Source organism: Camellia sinensis, chromosome 11 (genome assembly GCF_055761805.1).
Source record: "Camellia sinensis isolate YWXY chromosome 11, ASM5576180v1, whole genome shotgun sequence".
Lineage (NCBI taxonomy): Eukaryota > Viridiplantae > Streptophyta > Magnoliopsida > Ericales > Theaceae > Camellia > Camellia sinensis.
Genome location: NC_138971.1, coordinates 162,950,590 through 162,969,369, shown reverse-complemented (window position 1 = coordinate 162,969,369; position 18,780 = coordinate 162,950,590). Strand labels below are relative to the sequence as shown.

At 38.2% G+C, this 18,780-nt stretch overlaps 1 protein-coding gene across 1 annotated transcript; it reads right to left on the bottom strand.

Annotated features, from left to right (window-relative positions):
* Positions 1-15,328: 15,328 nt before the first annotated feature.
* LOC114265042 (uncharacterized) lies at positions 15,329-16,018 on the bottom strand. Its single transcript, XM_028205783.2, has one exon. It carries the CDS (start codon positions 16,016-16,018, stop codon positions 15,329-15,331), a length of 690 nt encoding a protein of 229 aa, XP_028061584.2.
* Positions 16,019-18,780: the final 2,762 nt, after the last annotated feature.

Genomic DNA, 18,780 nt, shown 5'->3' with positions numbered 1-18,780 from the left:
GAAGAATGGTTCCAGAAGTGATTTAGAAAGTTAAGAAAGAAATTCTTAGACTACTCAAGGCAGGCTTTATTAGGACAGCCAGGTATGTTGAATGGCTATCTAATATTGTGTCTGTAGTTAAAAAGAATGGTAAAATGAGGGTATGTATTGATTTTAGAAACTTAAATCTAGCAACTCCAAAAGATGAGTATCTTATGCCTATAGTAGATTTATTGGTAGACAGTTCAGCAGGACATCAAATTTTATCAATGATGGATGGGCACTCTGGTTATAACCAAATCTGCATTGCGGAGGAGGATGTTCACAAAACAGCATTCAGATGTCCTGGAAATATTGGCACCTTCGAATGGGTTAAAATGCCATTTGGTCTGAAGAATGCTGGGGCTACATATCAGAGGGCTATGAACACTATCTTTCACGACCTCATTGGAGGGTATTTAAAGTGTTATATTGATGATATTGTAGTTAAGCCTCAATCCATGGAGGAGCATCTGTTTCACTTAGAAGCAGCTTCCGAAAGAATGAGAAAGTTCAAGTTGAAACTCAATCCTCTTAAGTGTGCTTTTGGCGTATCATCTGGAAATTTCTTGGGCTATGTACTACACAAGAAAGGAATACAGATTGATCAGAATAAAGCCAAAGCCATCATTGAAGCCAGACCCCCATCAAGTAAGAAGGAATTACAAAAGTTCCTTGGACAGGTTAATTTTCTTCGAAGGTTCATTTCTAACACTGCAGGAAAAACTAAAGTATTTTCTTCCTTGTTAAGGTTAAGAGATGAAGAGGAATTTGTATGGATAGCAGAGCATCAAATTGCTTTCGAAGGAATCAAAGCCTACTTGACCAACCCACCAGTGTTGATGCCACCAAAGGGCAATAAGCCTTTGAAGTTGTATATAGCTGCAACAGAAGATTCATTGGGAGTTTTCTTAGCCCAAGACAATGAAGAAGGTAAGGAGCAAGCTGTTTATTACCTTAGTAGGTTTTTAAATTCTTGTGAATGTAAATATTCAGCTGTAGAAAAGCTTTGCCTTGCGTTGTATTTTGCTGCAATGAAGTTAAGATATTATCTTTTGCCTACAACTGTCTTGGTAATTGCAACCACAGATTTGGTTAAGTATATGTTATCTAGACCTATGTTGAGGGGAAGAATTGACAAATGGGTATTAGCCTTGTCAGAATTTCATTTAGAATATGTTCCCCAAAAGGCAGTAAAAGGACAAGTTTTAGCCATTTTCTTGGCAGACCATCCATCTCAAACAGAGAGCCAAGAGATAATGGAACTTGGTATGGCTAGTGTTGAGCCGTGGCAAATGTGGTTCGATGGATCGAAAGCCAATGGCCTAACTGGAATTGGTATACTGATTAAGTCACCACAAGGAATAGAAATCACACCTGGTTTCAGAATGGATGAAACTACTTGTTCTAATAATCAAGTTGAATATGAAGCCTTGATAGTGGGATTGGAAATTCTTATTGGATTACAAGTACATGCAGTTGACATATTTGGAGATTCTCAATTGGTGGTTAACCAAGTGAAAGGGATTTTCAAATGTCAAAGTATAAGCATGTTGCCATACTATGTTGTTGCATTACATCTGCTTTCTCAATTTCAAATAGCAAATGTAACTCATGTCCCAAGATTCTTGAATAATAGAGCTAATGATGTGGCTCAGAAAGCTTCGAATTTCAAGAGGAGTGATAATACTCAAAAGGACATAAGCCAAACAACATACCAGAAATCTATACCACCCTTAAATAAAAGGAATGTGGTCCTGGAAGTCAATCATAATGACTTGCAGGAACAAGATTGGAGGCATCCAATAATGCAGTACTTGGCTGGCCCATCCTCAAAGGCCAGCAGAAAAATTAAATTGCAATCTATGCAATACATCATATATAACAATGCTCTCTACAAAAGAGGGGGAGATGGTTTATTGCTGGAATGTTTAGGCCCAAAAGAAGCATTAACAGCTGTGGCTGAGGTTCATGAAGGCATCTGTGGTGCTCATCAGCCTAGTGTGAAAATGAGATGGCTGCTTCGAAGGCATTCCTCCTATTGGCCAACTGTCCTTAAAGACTGCATAGAATATGCAAAGGGTTGCCAGGCATGTCAAAAGCATGGCACAATAAGGCATGTGCCCATAACTGACCTGCATGCAGTAGTAAAGCCTTGGCCATTCAGAGGATGGGCCATAGATATGATAGAGAAAATACACCCACCCTCTTCGAAGCATCATTGTTTCATTTTAGTGGCTACTGATTAATTCACCAAGTGGGTCGAAGCTAAGCCATACAAGGCTGTAGATCAGACCGAGGTCATTGGATTCATCAAGGATTTAATCTATAGGTTTGGCATCCCACAAACTATAACTGTTGATAATGAGACTGTGTTTGATGGGAAAATGGTGAGGTCTTTTGTGGCAGAGTTTGGAATTAGCCTTGTTAATTCCACCTCCTATTATGCACAAGCCAGGGGTTGGAGAGCTACCAGCACCCTCTTTAGGGGAATCAGCTACCATTAGGAATGGAGCAGCAAGTGGAACTTCTTTAGGAGGAGGGGGAAGAGCAAGGCTCGAAAGAGAAATGAATTGAGGTAGATCCAAAGACAAGTAAGGAAGATATGGATTTAATCCAAAAGAAAGAGATGCAAGAATGCTTGGCCTCAAAAAGGATACATTGAATGTAGGCCTAGGAAGTGGGAGCATTATCTGGAGATTCCTCACATTTTGCATCTGTTCAACTTCAACTGGAACTGAGGGAGTCCTCATTGGAAGAATAGGTTCAGTAGTTGTTGCTGCAAAAGAAGAAAAGCACCAAGAATAGGCTCAGTAATGTCAAGTCCAACACCAAAATTTGATAAGAGGGAAACAGTAGAGGCTTGAAAGAAGTTACTTGTATCGAAAGTGATAGCAGCAATGGGAGAGCTTCGAAGAGAGAGTGCTCAGCAATGTGTTGCCTTCTTACAACCTCCCTCTGGATTGTATCAGCAGCAGCAGTTTCATCTCTTAAGAATTGATGTTGCCGTCTCTTCTCAGCTCTCTCAAAGACAATTATGGCCCTGGAATGTTCTTGTTCCACTGCCTTTGCAGCCGCCTCATGAATAAGGTCTTCGACGAAGTCAGAAGGAGAGACAGTCGTTTTCCTTCTTTTCCTTATTGGTGCTGGCATTTCCTGTTCTTTCTCAACCTCTCTCTCTTCAAGATGGGATTCAAACTCTTCAGGGGCAAGTTCTTTTTGTGCTTCTTTGGTAGCTGTCCCAGGAATAGGGTTTTCGACTGAATCAGCAGAAGAGATAGTCATTTGCTTCCTCTTTTTCCTTTGCAATGGTACCTCCTATTCTTTTTCAATCTCCTCTCTTCGGTGTGGGATTCAGATTCTTCAGGAATAAGTACCAGCTTTCTTTTCTTTTTCTGCTGTTGCTTGTCCTTGAGAGCGGCTTGAATTTCAGTCCTCTTAGGAGATTCTTCTTGTGGAGACCCTGCACCAAAATGTATGAGTGTAAAGGAAGTAAACAAAAGAGTCGAAAAGAAAAGTGACCTGAAATTACTTATCCCTTTTTGAAGCAGCTCTAGTGACTCTAGCTGGAGGGGGTGAGGCTGCAGGAACAGTTTGGGCAACCGTGGAAAGAGAAGACATGTTCTCAACTGTTGTTGATTTAGCCCTAGAAGGCACTCCTAACCCTATCAGTAAATCGTGAGGGTGCGCTGATAAGCGCACTTCCATGTTGACTGACCACCAGTTTTGGAATCTTTTCAAAACCAAGCCATAGGGAAGAAAGGAGACAAATGTGAACTCATATAATTCTTTCAGCAGTCTGAATGTAGCTGCCTCCAGCTTTGATCTGGGTATTCTCAGGTCTCTGGCTGTAAGATGGACGTTCGAGAGACTACAAAGTGGAACAAGAATCCCCTGAGTAAACCCAAATTGCCTGGCAAACTGAGAAGGGCAATACACCTCAGCTATACATTTATAAGGTCGAGGGTTTAAAGTGCCAATAAACAGCTCCCTTGGTAGCAAAATAGAAGCCCACATATCTTTGTGAGGTGAGGTGGAACATTCTTTATCAGCCAAAAAGGTTTGCAGCCAAGCAGGTCCTTTGCTGGTATCAAAGGGACAAAAGAATGTGGGAGATGGAAAAATAGGAAGTTGGTGAAAAAAAATGAGGTAATAAGCAAAGGAAGCAAGATAAAGGACAATCCTAGCATACTTCTCCCCATAAGTGCTAGGATCCTGAACAAGGAATCTTAAGCATTTGGGATGCAAATCAGTGAAATAGGCGAAGAGCCAAAATTGGAGCACCCAAAGGGGACCCCCTTGGTTCACATCGAGAGGTTTCTCACAAAATTGGGAACATGCTCTATAAACATGGCCTAAAAGGTAAGGAGCCAGGGCTATACATTTTTTCAAAACAAGTGTCTTCGCAAGTGGAACAAACTCAAGCATAATCCTCTGAGATGATGTACAAAAAAGAAATTTACACAACCAGAACAAAATGAAGGAAAAAAGTTCTCTATCCCTCACGGGACCCACCCTTTTCTTTTCGGCCTTTAAAAATCACTGTAGAAGGAGTTTAAGGGTGGAAGGGAGAACTTAACAGAGAGGTCTGGATAATTGGGAGTGAAATGAGAGCCAAGGGGTGAAAGCCCTAAAAGATGGCAAATATCCAGAACGGTGGGAGCCATCATGCCACACCGAAATTAGAAAAAATTGAAGGCTATGTTCCAAAAACAAAGAGCAGCAGGAATTAAGAAAGGGTCCTCAGGAATGATAAACCTGGAAAGACGGAGGGCATCGAGAATACAGAGCTCTTGCAGGTACAACTCTGTCATACCATTCTTCCCATTCAACTCTCAATGTTGGCCAGCAGCGATGAGGTCGGGTCGCCCTCCAATTTCCCCAATCGAGCCCTCCTTCGTAGAGAAGAAAATGGTCCTTCAGCCGAGGGTATAAAGCTAGAATTTAAGCAGGAGCCTCTCGAAAGATAGGGCCCAAGACGTATTCTTGTTTGTTGCTGTGGTGAGGGACGAAGAGACGGCCGTCTATGGCGCTTGACTCACCAGTTGTTAACTTGGCGATCTCTTCATCAATGCATTTTTTCAAAGCCATGGTTGGGCTTATACGATCACCAACAAGCATTTTGAGAAAAGAAGAAGCCATTGGTGATAAGTAGCAAGGAAGAGGCAAGAAAGAGGGGATTAACAAAGGAGAAGGGTCTGTGTGTTGAACAAGCGAGTGATTTCAGAGCACGAAATAAAAGGGTTTTAAAAGCCTTTATGTCTGGAAAATATATCGCGTAAATTGTTAAGTGCTAAAAGTACGAATACGAAGAGTTTCCTTCAATATTGATACTTTTGGAGGGAAAAACACAGCCCAGATGATAATACCAGCTTCGAAATAAAATATTTGGCTTCGAAACCAGATTTTGGCGCCAAGAGTCAAATAACAACGGCTTCGAAACTACGAAGCCGGCTTCGAAGCACATTCCATACCTAATGGATGCAAGAATGCTCAAGTATTCATTTACTTCAAAGGGATTAAAGACCTGTTTTAGGTTTCTCAATAAGAGTAATGTTCTTCAAAGCAAAGACTTGTGATCTCTTAAGGGTGGGAATTGCTGTTCGAAACATCAAAACCAATAATTGATTTGTAATTAAGAAAGATGCTTTTTTTAGGCAAAACAGTGCAGCCCTAAAAAGGAGCTTTCATATTTTTTGAAAGTATGGACTGTTATTCTAAGGAAAAATGGTCAATTTAAAACTGATTGATCATACTGACTATGACCATATGTTGGTTATGATCGAAACAAGCTTTAAGAGGTAAGATTGTTAAATTCGAAGCACCAATTTTACATAAAAATCAACAAAAATTGTTAACTATATTCCATAAATTGGACAGGTTCATTGTTGGTTCTTTTAGTGTTTCATTTAAAACAATCAAGTCCAAGTTCGAAGGATAAGCTTGTTCAGTTCGAAGCTCCGAATTTGCTTTTAAAAGACAAATAGAGATAAGATCAAACCATACCAAACAAAGAAAAAGTCTTAGTGGTATTAAAAACCAAAGCAATTACATCGAATGGCCCTATTTGGGTACAAACTCAAGCTCATAAAAATAGGGAATGGAATAAATAACAAGATCATGAAATTTAGTCCAACAATGATCAATGAATTTTTGTTCTTTCTTTATTCTATCCTCTATTTCTTCTAACATTGGCTGCATGAGTTGATGTGCTCTCACTTCGTAAAAGAGCTCTTCAGCCTTTATTTCGAATGATGTTTCTTTTAATCCTTGTTCCAATTCGTTTATCTCTAAGTCATCCCAGTACGCAGAATCTTTATTCTTGAAATCATCGAATTCTTCAATAAAGTTCTCTGCCTCGTACTGGGCATGAATTCGAAGGGACGAAAGTTGGTCTAAAGATTGTGTGGTGGCCATAGAGGTCCGATGCCAGTAGAGAAGCAATGGAAGTTGGTCCAAAAACATGTGAAGCTCTGCTTGAGCGAGGGGATTGAGGACATGACCCCGAGTCAGAATATTACAAGCCCATCGAAGGTTCTTGAAAGGGACTTCGTCCTCAAGAACATTGAATGGCAAGTGAGAAAAAGCCGCGAGCAGAAGTTGAGCTTGCTTCCGCTCAGCTGAAGTAGGGGAAGGTGGAGGCTTGTAGGGTGGAAAGATCTTATCTACGGAAAGGGCAAGCCTCAATCTCTCTGTCCAACAAGGATTTAGCGGAGGGGAATGTGTGGATGCTTCTATTTCAGAAGATGGAACAAGGGTAGAAGGAACAAGGGCATTAATATAATCAAGCCAGTCAGAAAAACAAATCTTTGCCTTCTGGGCTAAGAATGATGGATTTTACCCTTGTGCCTCTTCTAAGCGTCGGGCGGCGTGCACTATCTTTGTAGGTATAGAGGATGTATACCATGCCACAAGTAGATTCTCATCCAAACTGCGTCGATGGTCAATGGGCACGTAAGGATAGACCACCGAGCTTCGCGCATAAGAAGGGAACTCTAAAGGGTCAGTAAATTCGACAAAGTGATGGTTGATTCGTTCCCTCAAATCACAGGCCTTAGGTCTTGACCAGCTTGTCCAGTCGGAAGCCCCAGAGGAGGAATAAGTCGCAGCCTTGTCCCATGCAGAGGGTTGTGAAGAAGAACTTCCCATGTCCATATTTGCAACTTTCTGAATCAAAGGATTGAGAGCAGTTTGTTCGTAGTCCAAGGGTGAGGAAGAACATCCCATGTCCATATTTGTGAGTTTCTGAATTGAAGGATTAAGGGCAATATGTTCGAAGTTTAAGGGTTGATAATTTGCAAAGGCATCCATGACCTGAATATAGAAAGGTGGGTAAAGGTGGCTAATTAATGCATGGAGGTTCTTTCTAGGAGGAATAGCATCGTCATATGACTCTTCGTGTGTTCGATCATGTGAGGAGAAAATTGATTCGGCCATAAAATGTATCAGTCTGTTCGAATGCTAAGGTGGTGGGGGTGTTCAAAAGATTGAAGGAGAGTTTAATGCAGATAGTAAATGACAGTTGCATTTCTGGGAAAACGCGAAACCCATGCACGTTCCAAGACGTGGGAAAAAGACCTAGATCCACTAATATCACCAAGTATTGGGTATATTAGTGCGGGGGGTAATGTTGGCTACATATTTTGTACAAACCAATTACAATTCGACGCGTGGCAAAATAAGGGTAGTACGGGAAGACTATTCAAATCTTCGATCCTGATCGTACACATGGCAGTTAGTATTGGTTGTTACGAGATCTGAGTAGCAGTAGATCAGCAGAGAGATACAAAGTGATGTGGCATCATCGGTTACTCACATTTGAATTCAAATTTAAGAGGGAAGCCTAACTGCAAGTAATGGCGTAATGGAGCTAATCTTGAAGCAACATGATCAGCGATCATGGAGGAGCAGTTCGACGGTTGAAAATACAGTTCGATGGTCATCCTTAAGTAGTGTAAATAGCAGAGAAGGCCCCAGAAAAGAGCCCCCAGACTCAGATCCAAAAACTAGTCTTATTCTACTTTACTTAGGTTTATATTTCCTGTTCTTTATATTCCAGTACTTGAAATTCTACACTGCACTTCATTCATAGGAGTAGTTTCAAGTAGATTGTTACTGTAAACCTCTACGCGGCTGAGTTTGAATCATTGTAAGTTTTTCATTCTAATGAAATACTTCAGTTGTTTTTTATTTTATCAATATTTTGCTTAATTCTCCTAAATCAAGCCACCAGTAAAAGTCCTCTTCATTAAGGCTGAGAGAACTAAAACACAATCGTCTGATAATTGATTGGCAATTAAATTTCTGTAAGGACTAATTGATCCTTGCTGGCACGCTCGCAATTACAATAATAACCTTCGAAAGCCAAAAAGCCAACAATTTTTCTACCTGATTTTTCTTAAAGTAATTTTAGAGTATTTTTTGTATGATTGTTCTATCTGCAACTTTTGACCATTGTATCTTTATTTTTTTGTAAAATTAAATCTCAATCATAAAAAAATCATTCTAAGATTAGTTTTGAAAAAATTAGTCTAAAAGATCCCGATTCGATACAATTTAAAACTTATAATTTACCCATAATGACATAGCAATATAGCTTGTCTTACATAATTAAATTTGAAACAAATTAAAATTTGACTCATACCATGTTATCAGGGTAGATTATAAAATAGTTTTTAGAATTTTCATTTTTTTCCTAAAATAAAAATCCAAGCAGTTGCTTGGGATAAGCAGCAATGGATAAGAAATTTGGATTTATCGGGCTTAGGTATGAATTGAATATAGATCTTGGGCTAGGTCTGAGTGGGCTGCCATTGGGTTTGGGCAGGTTTGACTATACAGGCCTGGAAGTTGGGCTTAATGAATCAGAGGGTTCATGTCTCAGAATCTCAGCATGTATGCCTTTCAGCCCATGCACATGTCTCAGTCTAAGAATCATTACATACATACACAGTTATATATATATATATATATATTTATCTATTGGAGAATTTTATTACACACTCCCATATTATATACTCCCTTAGTTATGTTATTTTTTCATTAATTATAATTAAATTTTTTCTTTAATTATGACATTATTTTGAAATTTTAATTATAAATTTTTTGTGTTTAGCTATGACTTTTTATTTTTTATTTTTTTAATTATGATTAGAACAATGCTACAGATCCTAAGTAGGGGTCCGACCCCCAGTGACGTGGCGCGGCCTCATTGGCTAAAAACAAAACAAAAAAAAATAGTTTTTTTTTTCTCCCAATCAGGGCCCTACACGCACGACCCCCAGCACCCCCACTGGGGGTCGGAGGCATTTCCTTATGATTATAAGGTCCATATGATATACACCCCTCAAGGAGTGTGTATCATAGTCTCGCCCTAATATACTATCTATATATACTAATCAATAGAATTTCGGTGGTATTATATGTACTAATTAATGTACTAACTAGTATATTAACAATAATTATGACATTATTATTGACCTTACTCATTATACAAATTACAAATACCAAAAATTTCTTAAATTATGTCACATCATTAATTGATACATTAATTAGTACACTAACATTACTCATAGAATTTAGGTTATAAATTTCAATATTTATTTATTTTTTATTTAATACTCGAAACTCACATCTTGGGCCGAGAATCCAATCAAAGTTTCCGTGATGTTTTGCCAATTACATTAATAATTATACTTCCAACAATATTAATTGGATTTTTTGGCCAATGCATCTTTAACATTAAATTGTCAATTTGAAGAAATATTTAATACTTCTGTTTCCCTCAACAAAAAATTTTAAAAACATAAAATAAATAAATATAAATGCCAATTGCGTGGCTCATATTTAAGAAAGAAGCAGCGAGGCATGTTGAGAAGATGCATCAAATGGGGGTATTGGTGATGGTACTAATGTGAGAATATGGCATGATTGGTTGTGTGGAGACTACTTTAGCTTCTCAATACTTGAATCGGGATTCTACTAACATACTGTTGATAATCTTATGTCTTATGAGGGTGAATAAGATGTGAACTCTATCAAATCTCATCTTCCTAATGGAACAATGGATTTTCTACTGAATATTAATCTTCCAAGATTTGTTACATTCCCGGATACTCCTCATTGGAAGAGTTCAACAAGTGGGGAGTTCTCCACTGTTGTTGCTTATAAAATTATTCAAACCAAGGGGAAAACCTCTTTGATATGGATTGGGTTTAGAAATTGAAAATCACACAAAAGCTCAAAGGCTTCTTGTGGTTGGTTTTCAATGGGAAACTGTTGATAAATGCTATGAGACTGAAAATAGGGTTCGCGGGGAATGCCAATTACCCTAGATGTGATTCCCATGTCGAAAACATTGAGCATTTTTTTTGTGACTGCTCTAGTTCAAGAAATGTTTGGACTAATTTGATATGGAAAGTCAGTATAGCTTAAATGACTGGCTTACAAAGAACTTACGGATTCCGAAAAGTACGGACCTAAGCTGGAGTTTGATGTTTCTTGTAACAATTTGGCAAATCTGGAAGGGACATAATTGAAAAGTCTTTGATAACATAGACCTATCTTGGCAAAATACTTTACTTCTTATTAACAATTATGTTAATGAGACTAAACAAGCTTTTATCATGCCTTTATCTTCTCATAAAAGTGTACCCATTTTAATTAAGTGGTTGTCTTCTCTTACAAATAAGATAAAGTTGAATACCGATGGAAGCGCCAGAGGAAACCTAGGAAAGGTGGATTTGGAGGAGTTTTCAGAGATAAAAAAAGGTATTTAGCTATGCGGGTACTTTGGAAAGCTTGACTCTTGCTCCAACTTGGAAGTTGAAATGTGGAGCTTGCACAGAGGATTGACAATTATGCTAAGGGATTGCATGAAGTAATCATTGAAACCGACTCAACCTTGGCGGAAAATTTGCTGACTGAAAGGCCATCCTAGAACTGCTTCTTTCGCAGTGTTGTTGAAGACTCAAGACATCTTATTCGAAGATGCAATTGCCCCATTCATAGCATCATGTGAAAAGACAACAACGCGCCAACATACTCATCACAATGAGTTTAGACCAAACGAATCAATTTGTGATCATGGGAGAACCTTCTGTTGAAGTTAGAAGTTAGCTAGTGACTGACATGATTGGAACGGCTTATCGGAGGATTTAATCCCTAATTTGCCTTCTTGTTGTGTGTTTTTTTCGTTTGTTTATTTTGTCTTTCATTTTCAATGTATCCAAATAAATAAAATAAAATAAAATAAAATAAAACCTTATCAAAACTTTAGTCATCCGTTAAACTGTCAAATTTCAAATTTAGCAATTCCAATGATAACGGCAGTACACCAATTTATTTTGTCCAAATAATTATATTATAATTACGGAGAATATTGTAGCAGCAACCATGAATGGGGATTATTCAATGGTTGCAGCACTAAACAAAACCTGTCACACTCAGTCACAGGCAGGTGACTTTACTTGAAGAAACTCAAATATTTAAAATAATAAAATAAATAAATAAGGTGAAGGTTGTTTTTGTGGGAAAAATAGAAAGTAATCGAAGCAAGAATGTTGCTGAACTTCTCAATTTATTCATTGACTGAAAGCAACTTTAAATAGAATATACAAAACAACTTAGTAGATAATATGGAACTAATCTTGATCCATACCTAACAGATTTCCAAGATAATAGAATACTCCTAAAACTTAGGACACTACAACTAACTCCCAGAAGAACAGGACAACATAGACTTATTCAAAGAAATAACAATAATTAAAATAAACTCATAACACCCTCCCTTAAACTGAGTATCTTTTAGACATCAATTTAGAGAAAAATAAGCTCCAGCTTCTGCATGACAGTGGTCTCCTCTTCCCTCAAACAACATTCTTCAACGAACAAATACCCAACATTTGCCTCAACTTCACAAACACAGGTAGCTTGAAAGGCTTGGTGAAAATATCTGCAGCTTGATCTTCACTTCTACAGAAAATTAAATCAATGATACCGTGCTTACAGAGATCACGCAAGAAATGATATCTCACATCTATATGCTTGCTCCTCCCATGTAAAACTGGATTTTTGGAAAGCTTGATTGCAAAAACATTATCACAATAAATCAATGTTGGACCTTGCTGCTGGTAGTGGAGTGCTTCAATTAACCTTCTTAGCCAAATAGCTTGACATGAACATGACGCTGTTGTAACAAATTCAGCTTCAGTTGTTGATAGAGTCACAATTTGCTATTTTTTGGATGACCATGAAACAGCCCCTGTCCCCATCATAAATACGTGACCTGAAGTGCTTTTTCTATCATCAGGATCCCCCGCATAATCACTATCAGTGTAACCAAATAGACCAGATTGTGCTCCCATTTTATAGAAAATACCAAAATCCTTTGTACCTTGCAAGTAACGAAATATTCTTTTTGCTGCTGAGAGATGAAGCTCTGTTGGATTCTCCATATAGCGACTGATTAGGTTGACAGCATGCATTATATCAGGCGTGGTTGAAGTCAAATACATTAGACTTCCCACAATTTGCTTATAAAGAGTGGAATTTACCTTATTTCCATCTGACTTCTTTTCTAGCTTCAAATCAGGTGCTGTTGAAGTTCCAACTAAATTGCAATTCTTCATATGAAACCTGTTCAAGACTTCTTGGACACATTTCTTCTGAGAAACAAAAATCCCAGCTGATGATGTACTACTTTGATGCCGAGAAAGTAGTGCATCAACCCCAAATCTGTCATATCAAACTTAGACATCATAGATTGTTTAAAACTATCAAACATGGCATTATCATTACCTATGTAAATCATGTCATCCACATATAAGCATACAATAAGAATTTTTCCAGCTTCTGCAAGCTTTGTAAAAAGTGTATGCTCATATGGACATTTATGAAAGCCTTCTCTAGCAAAATAAGCATCTATACGACTGTACCAAGCTCTGGGTGCTTGTTTCAGTCCATATAATGTCTTCTTTAAGTTATAAACTTTTTGCTCATTTCCTTGCTTCACATACCCGAGAGGTTGATTCATGTACACTTCTTCTTGTAATTCGCCATGTAGAAAAGTCGACTTCACGTCTAACTGCAAGATAGGCCATGAATTTTGTGTAGCAATGGAAAGCACCAACCTGATAGTATCTAATCTTGCAACTGGAGCAAACACCTCTTTGTAATCCACTCCAAACCCTTGCTTATACCCTTTTGCCACTAAACGTGCTTTGTGCTTGTCCACTTCTCCCTTCTCATTTAACTTAGTTTTGTAGACCCACTTGACATCTATTGTCTTCTTCCCTTTTGGAAGATCTATCAACTCCCATGTGTCATTCTTCTCTATGGCATTGATTCCCACATCCATGGCTTTCTGCCACTTTGTTTCTTTGACAAAATCTTGAAAATTTACAGGATCACAATCTGTAAATAGAGCAAAGTGCGCGAGTGGATCAATTGTTTGATCAAATCCACTTACCTCATAATCTTGCATCCATGTTGGCCTCCTTTTAGTGCGTTGAGATCGTGATCCGGTTGGAGCATCAGGATGTTCTCCTACTGAATTTGATGGGAGCATATCACCAGATATTACTGCTTTTGGACTTTGTGGATTGGTAGGGATGGAGTCTGATTGCTGCTGCCTATGATCATCTGAAGGCTGATTACTTTCTTCATTATTTCCATCAAAATTTGTTGGAATCTGCTGCTGCTCTGAGTCATCAACAACCCACGTCCATGACCTTTCTTCGTCAAACACTACATCCCGGCTAACAATAATCTTCTTGGTGATGGGATTATATAACTTATAGGCCTTTGAATGTTCACTAACACCAAGAAAAATACATTTTTCTGCTTTGTCATCAAGCTTCTTCCTCTTTTCATCAGGAATGTGAGCATATGCTATACATCCGAAAATTCTAAAATGATCAACGAATGGTCTGCGCCCAGCCCATGCTTCTTCGGGTGTCATGTTTTGGACAGCTAGTGTGGGACTTCTATTCAATATGTGAACTCCCCAATTGACTGCTTCAGGCCAAAAGCTCTTTGGAACGCTTCTCCTTGCCAACATACTTCGCACCATGTTTAAGATTGTACGACTTTTCCTCTCAGACACACCATTTTGCTGTGGTGTATAGGCTGCTGTAAGTTGCCTTTTGATTCCATGTTCCTCACAAAAATTTGCAAATTCTTGTGAATTGTATTCTCCACCACGATCAGTTTGAAGAATTTGAATAGCTCTCCCAACTTCTTTCTCAACCAGGGCCTTGTAACTTTTAAATGCTGAGAAAGCTTCAGATTTTTGCTGCAAAAAATATACCCATGTTTTCCGACAGTAATCATCAATGAATGTAATAAAATACCTCTTATTACCATTGGATGTCGGATTTATGGGCCCACAAATATCAGAATGGACCAGCTCCAGCGTTTTTGTAGCTCTCCATGCATTCCATTTTGGAAAGTGATCATGATGCTGCTTACCAACAACACACTCTTCACAGATTTGCTTAGGAGGATCAATTTTTGGAAGGCCTGTTACCATCTCTTTCTCATATAGGGTCTTTAACCCCTTAAAATTCAGATGACCATAGCGAAGATGCCATAGCCATGTTGAGTCTTTCACATTGGCAGAGAAGCAGGACTGAGTATCATACTTGATATGTAATGGAAACATTCGATTTGCAGTCATCTTGACATGAGCAATTGCACCTCTTTTGGGATCATTAATTAAACAGACACCATCTTTGATTGTGATTGTGTAACCTTTCTCTTGAAGTTGACCCACACTAAGCAAGTGACTTCTCAATTCTGGCACATAAAAAACACTAGAAATAATCTGAGTAGAATTATCTCTAGTTTGAATGTGAATATCACCTTTTCCCATAACCGAAATTATAGAATTGTCACCAAACTTTACAGAGGTTCGAAAAGATTCATCCAAGTTTGTAAAAATTGACTTACTTCCACACATATGATTACTGCAACCTATGTCTAGATACCATAAATTCTGCTGATTCTCTTCCATGGTATGACACGCCATTAGAAGAGTGGCTTCTTCTTCTATCCCTACAAAATTGGACTTTTTTCCTTTTTCTTTGTGTAAATTAGTACGGCATTCAGACTTATAATGTCCATACCTGTGGCAGCGGTAGCACTCAATATTTGATTTGTCCCATTTTACTTCATGATTAGTTGACTGCTGGTTGTAATGCTCCCTACCTCTGCTTCTTGAATTTGGAGTGTGGTTGTCCTCTTTGTTATTTATGGGTCTGCCATCACAACTTTCTCTTCCCCTACCTCGACCGCAGCCTCGTCCTCTACCTCAACCGAATCCTCTTGCTGCTGAAGATTCACCATTGGTTGAGACCTTCAAGGCTTGCTCCTCTGTGGTACTACGATTAAGATTTTGCTCATGGACCTGTAACGAACTCTGCAACTCATCAACCGATAGTTCATCAATATCCTTGGACTCCTCAATTGAACAGACTATGTAATCAAATTTCATAGTCATGGAGCGAAAAATCTTTTCCACGATGATAACATCTTGTATCTGGTCACCATGGATCCGCATCTTATTTGCAATCATCATTGTCCTTGAAAAATAATCTGAAACACTCTCACCAGATTTCATTTGTAGGGTCTCGAATTCTCGATAAAGTGCTTGGAGTTGGGAGCGATTGACCTTCGATGTGCCTTGATATTTCTTCTTCATTGAGTCCCATATCTGCTTTGAAGTTTCTTTCCGGAGAATGGTCTCTAGAATTGTACGATCAATTGCCTGAAATAAGTAATTTTTCACCTTGAGATCCTTCAGACTTTGTTCATCGAGTCTCTTCTGCTGTGCTTCTGACAAAACTGCTCCAGTTTCAGGTTCCACAAAGCCGGTTGCCACGAGAGTCCAATATTCTTTGGATCGTAGAAAATTCTCCATCAACATGCTCCAGTGATCATAGTGACCATCGAAGCGAGGAATAGCTGGCTGGACATAGTTATCAACGACCTTATCAGCCATGAATGATTGCTACTAATAGTAAGAAGATTGCTGCTTCTAAGGAGAATTTCTTGGTAGCTCTGATACCAAATGTGGGAAAAACATAAAGTAATCGAAGGAAGAATGTTGCTGAACTTCTCAATTTATTCATTAACTGAAAGAAACTTTAAATAGAATATACAAAAACAAACTTAGCAGATAATATGGAACTAATCTTGATCAATAACTAACAGACTTTCAAGATAATAGAATACTCCTAAAACTTAGGACACTACAACTGACTCCCAGAAGAACAGGACAACATAGACTTATTCAAAGAAATAACAATAATTAAAATAAACTTATAACAGTTTTGAGTATGACTTACAAGCTGAATGTTTTACATATTATAAAAAGATTTATAGAAAAATAGAGATGATTTAACATAAACAAATTAATAAAATAATAAAATAAATTTTTTTTTTTTGGTACCCAAAAGAGACTTCAGTGTATATTATCTGCTGTAAGGCTTTGTGTCTACGTGTGTGTTCTTTTTTTTTTTTTTTTTTTTAGTAAAATATTCTGAGTTAATTTACACCCACCAAATTAAATTTCTATAGTCCCAATAAACCTTCCGAAACAAGTTTGGTGTGTTCAGTTCTTGAATGGGCAGATTATTCCCATTCTCAAGGTAGGGTAAGATCCCCATCTTACATGCTCTGCCCACATGCATCGGTGAGACCATGCATTCACAAAAGAAAAACATGTTTTTATAATTAATTTTTTTTTTTTTTTGAAAATCATTTACACACAAATTTATAAAATAAACAACTCAAATTACTAAAATTGAGATGTGTAATAAGGCTTGGTTTGACATAATAAAAAAATGTCAAAAAGTTACTATCGTATTTAAGTCACATCATCTTATTTAAGTTATATCACCTCTCTATCACATCACTTCAAACTTAACTCATACCCAACCCATATTTCATAAAAAGTCAAAAAGTACACTTATTTAGGACACCCCAAACAATCCTTACGCTGTGTTTGGTTAGGGGATTTGAGAAGAGATTTGGAAAGGGAAAAAGAAAAGGTGTGTGAAACTATGTGAAATATAGGTATATTTTATTCATATTTCACCTAATTTTCCATTTTCCTTTCCAAATCTCTCCTCAAATTCCCCAACCAAACACAGCATTAATCTAGCAGTTGTTAATCATCTTGGATAGCTAAGAATTTAGTTACCTGAGAAGAGTAATTGCAAACAACAAATCCATAATATCAATAATGCATTTAATCGATTTCTTAGCTATGTCTGGTGTGTGAGTGATTTTCTGATCACACTGCCCAACTCAGTAATCAGCTGGAGAACACTGGCAGAATAGATGACACCTGGCTAACCTGTAACAGAAATAGAAGATTCCGGCGGTGGTTCGTCCACCCGGGGGCACTCCGACGATCAAGTCAGTATATCTCTCAAAGATAATCAACAGTGCTTAACTCACTAGACAGAATATAAATTGCGTACCTTAGACCCATGGGGGTGCCTCTCTTTTATAACTAACTCAATCCTTGTCCCAACAAGAGCCTAACTCTAATGGACTTAGGATTACCATCAATCTTGGACTCCTAGTAGGATTGGGATAAACTCCCTAAGAGTCTTATCATTTCCCAACTGTAGTCTTCCCCTTTTCTAGGATTCTTTTGCCTTATCCGCTTATCTCGGATTTCGATATCTTCGGAGGTAACCTCGGCCTCGCCGAGATAACCTCGGCGTCATGCCCAGAACATGTGGCACCTCGGCTGACACGTCGGCGTCACCTTAGCCACGTATTGGTACTCAGAAAATATATCCCCCTAGGTTCTATTACCTCGACATTCTGAGGTGATGGAACCTATATCAGTACCTCATGCTAGTACATTGGCTTAGGCTGAGATCATCATCGTAAGCTGATATGTCCTCTTCAAGATCAAGAATCCCAAGGGCTTCTTCACGTGTATGAGCTGTCATACATCACAATTCAACCGTTTCGGCTACGTGTCCTTTTCTTATTGGATCGTACTTGGCACGTGCTTCGTAATCATCTCACACATACGTGCGCCGTCTGACGCTCGCGTTGTCCCAGGCGTATTAATTGCCCTCTTTTGCCGTTGTTTCAAGTTTTTGACAAAACTTGTTTCCCTCTTTCATTTTTTTCACTTTTCATTCGATTTCATAGCTTTTTCTCTATCTAGCTCTTGAATACGCCATTGTTCCAGACCTCAAGCTCTGTAACTGCCTTCATTCCTCCTTCTGGTGAAGCTTCCGTCGTTCTGTTACTTCTGTAACCAGTGTCTGACTTCGGCGATTCTTACACCGGCTTCTTTTCTTCGATGAGTTTACTGTTCCTTTCGTTTTCAATTCTTTGATGCTTTCTATTACTTGCTGCCATTACTACATTTGTTCAAACTTTTAACTTGTGAATCATTCATCTGAATGTGTTTTTTTCACGATTTTGCCCTTGCCCATATCTAAAACACATGCACTGTTTCACCACTTCCCTATACTTTTGCTTCTGTTCTTAGCCCTATACTTCTTCTATTCTTTATGCTCTTAATAAACCATCTCTGTTCTTGATTCTGAAACTCGTTCTTGTTTCTGTTTTTTTTTTTTGGTGTCTTTTCCAGATTCATGCCTTCAATCTTCATATCCATAGACTTAGGTTTGAGATTTGTTTGTAGAACCCACAATTTAGGAAAAACTGAAACGAACTCCCTCTAGATCCATACAAAAACCCTTACCAAAGTGTTCTTTTAGGTTTTTG

Coding starts and splice junctions, on each gene's coding strand:
- LOC114265042 (XM_028205783.2), bottom strand. CDS start 16,018: ATGGCTGATAAGGTCGTTGATAACTATGTCCAGCCAGCTATTCCTCGC.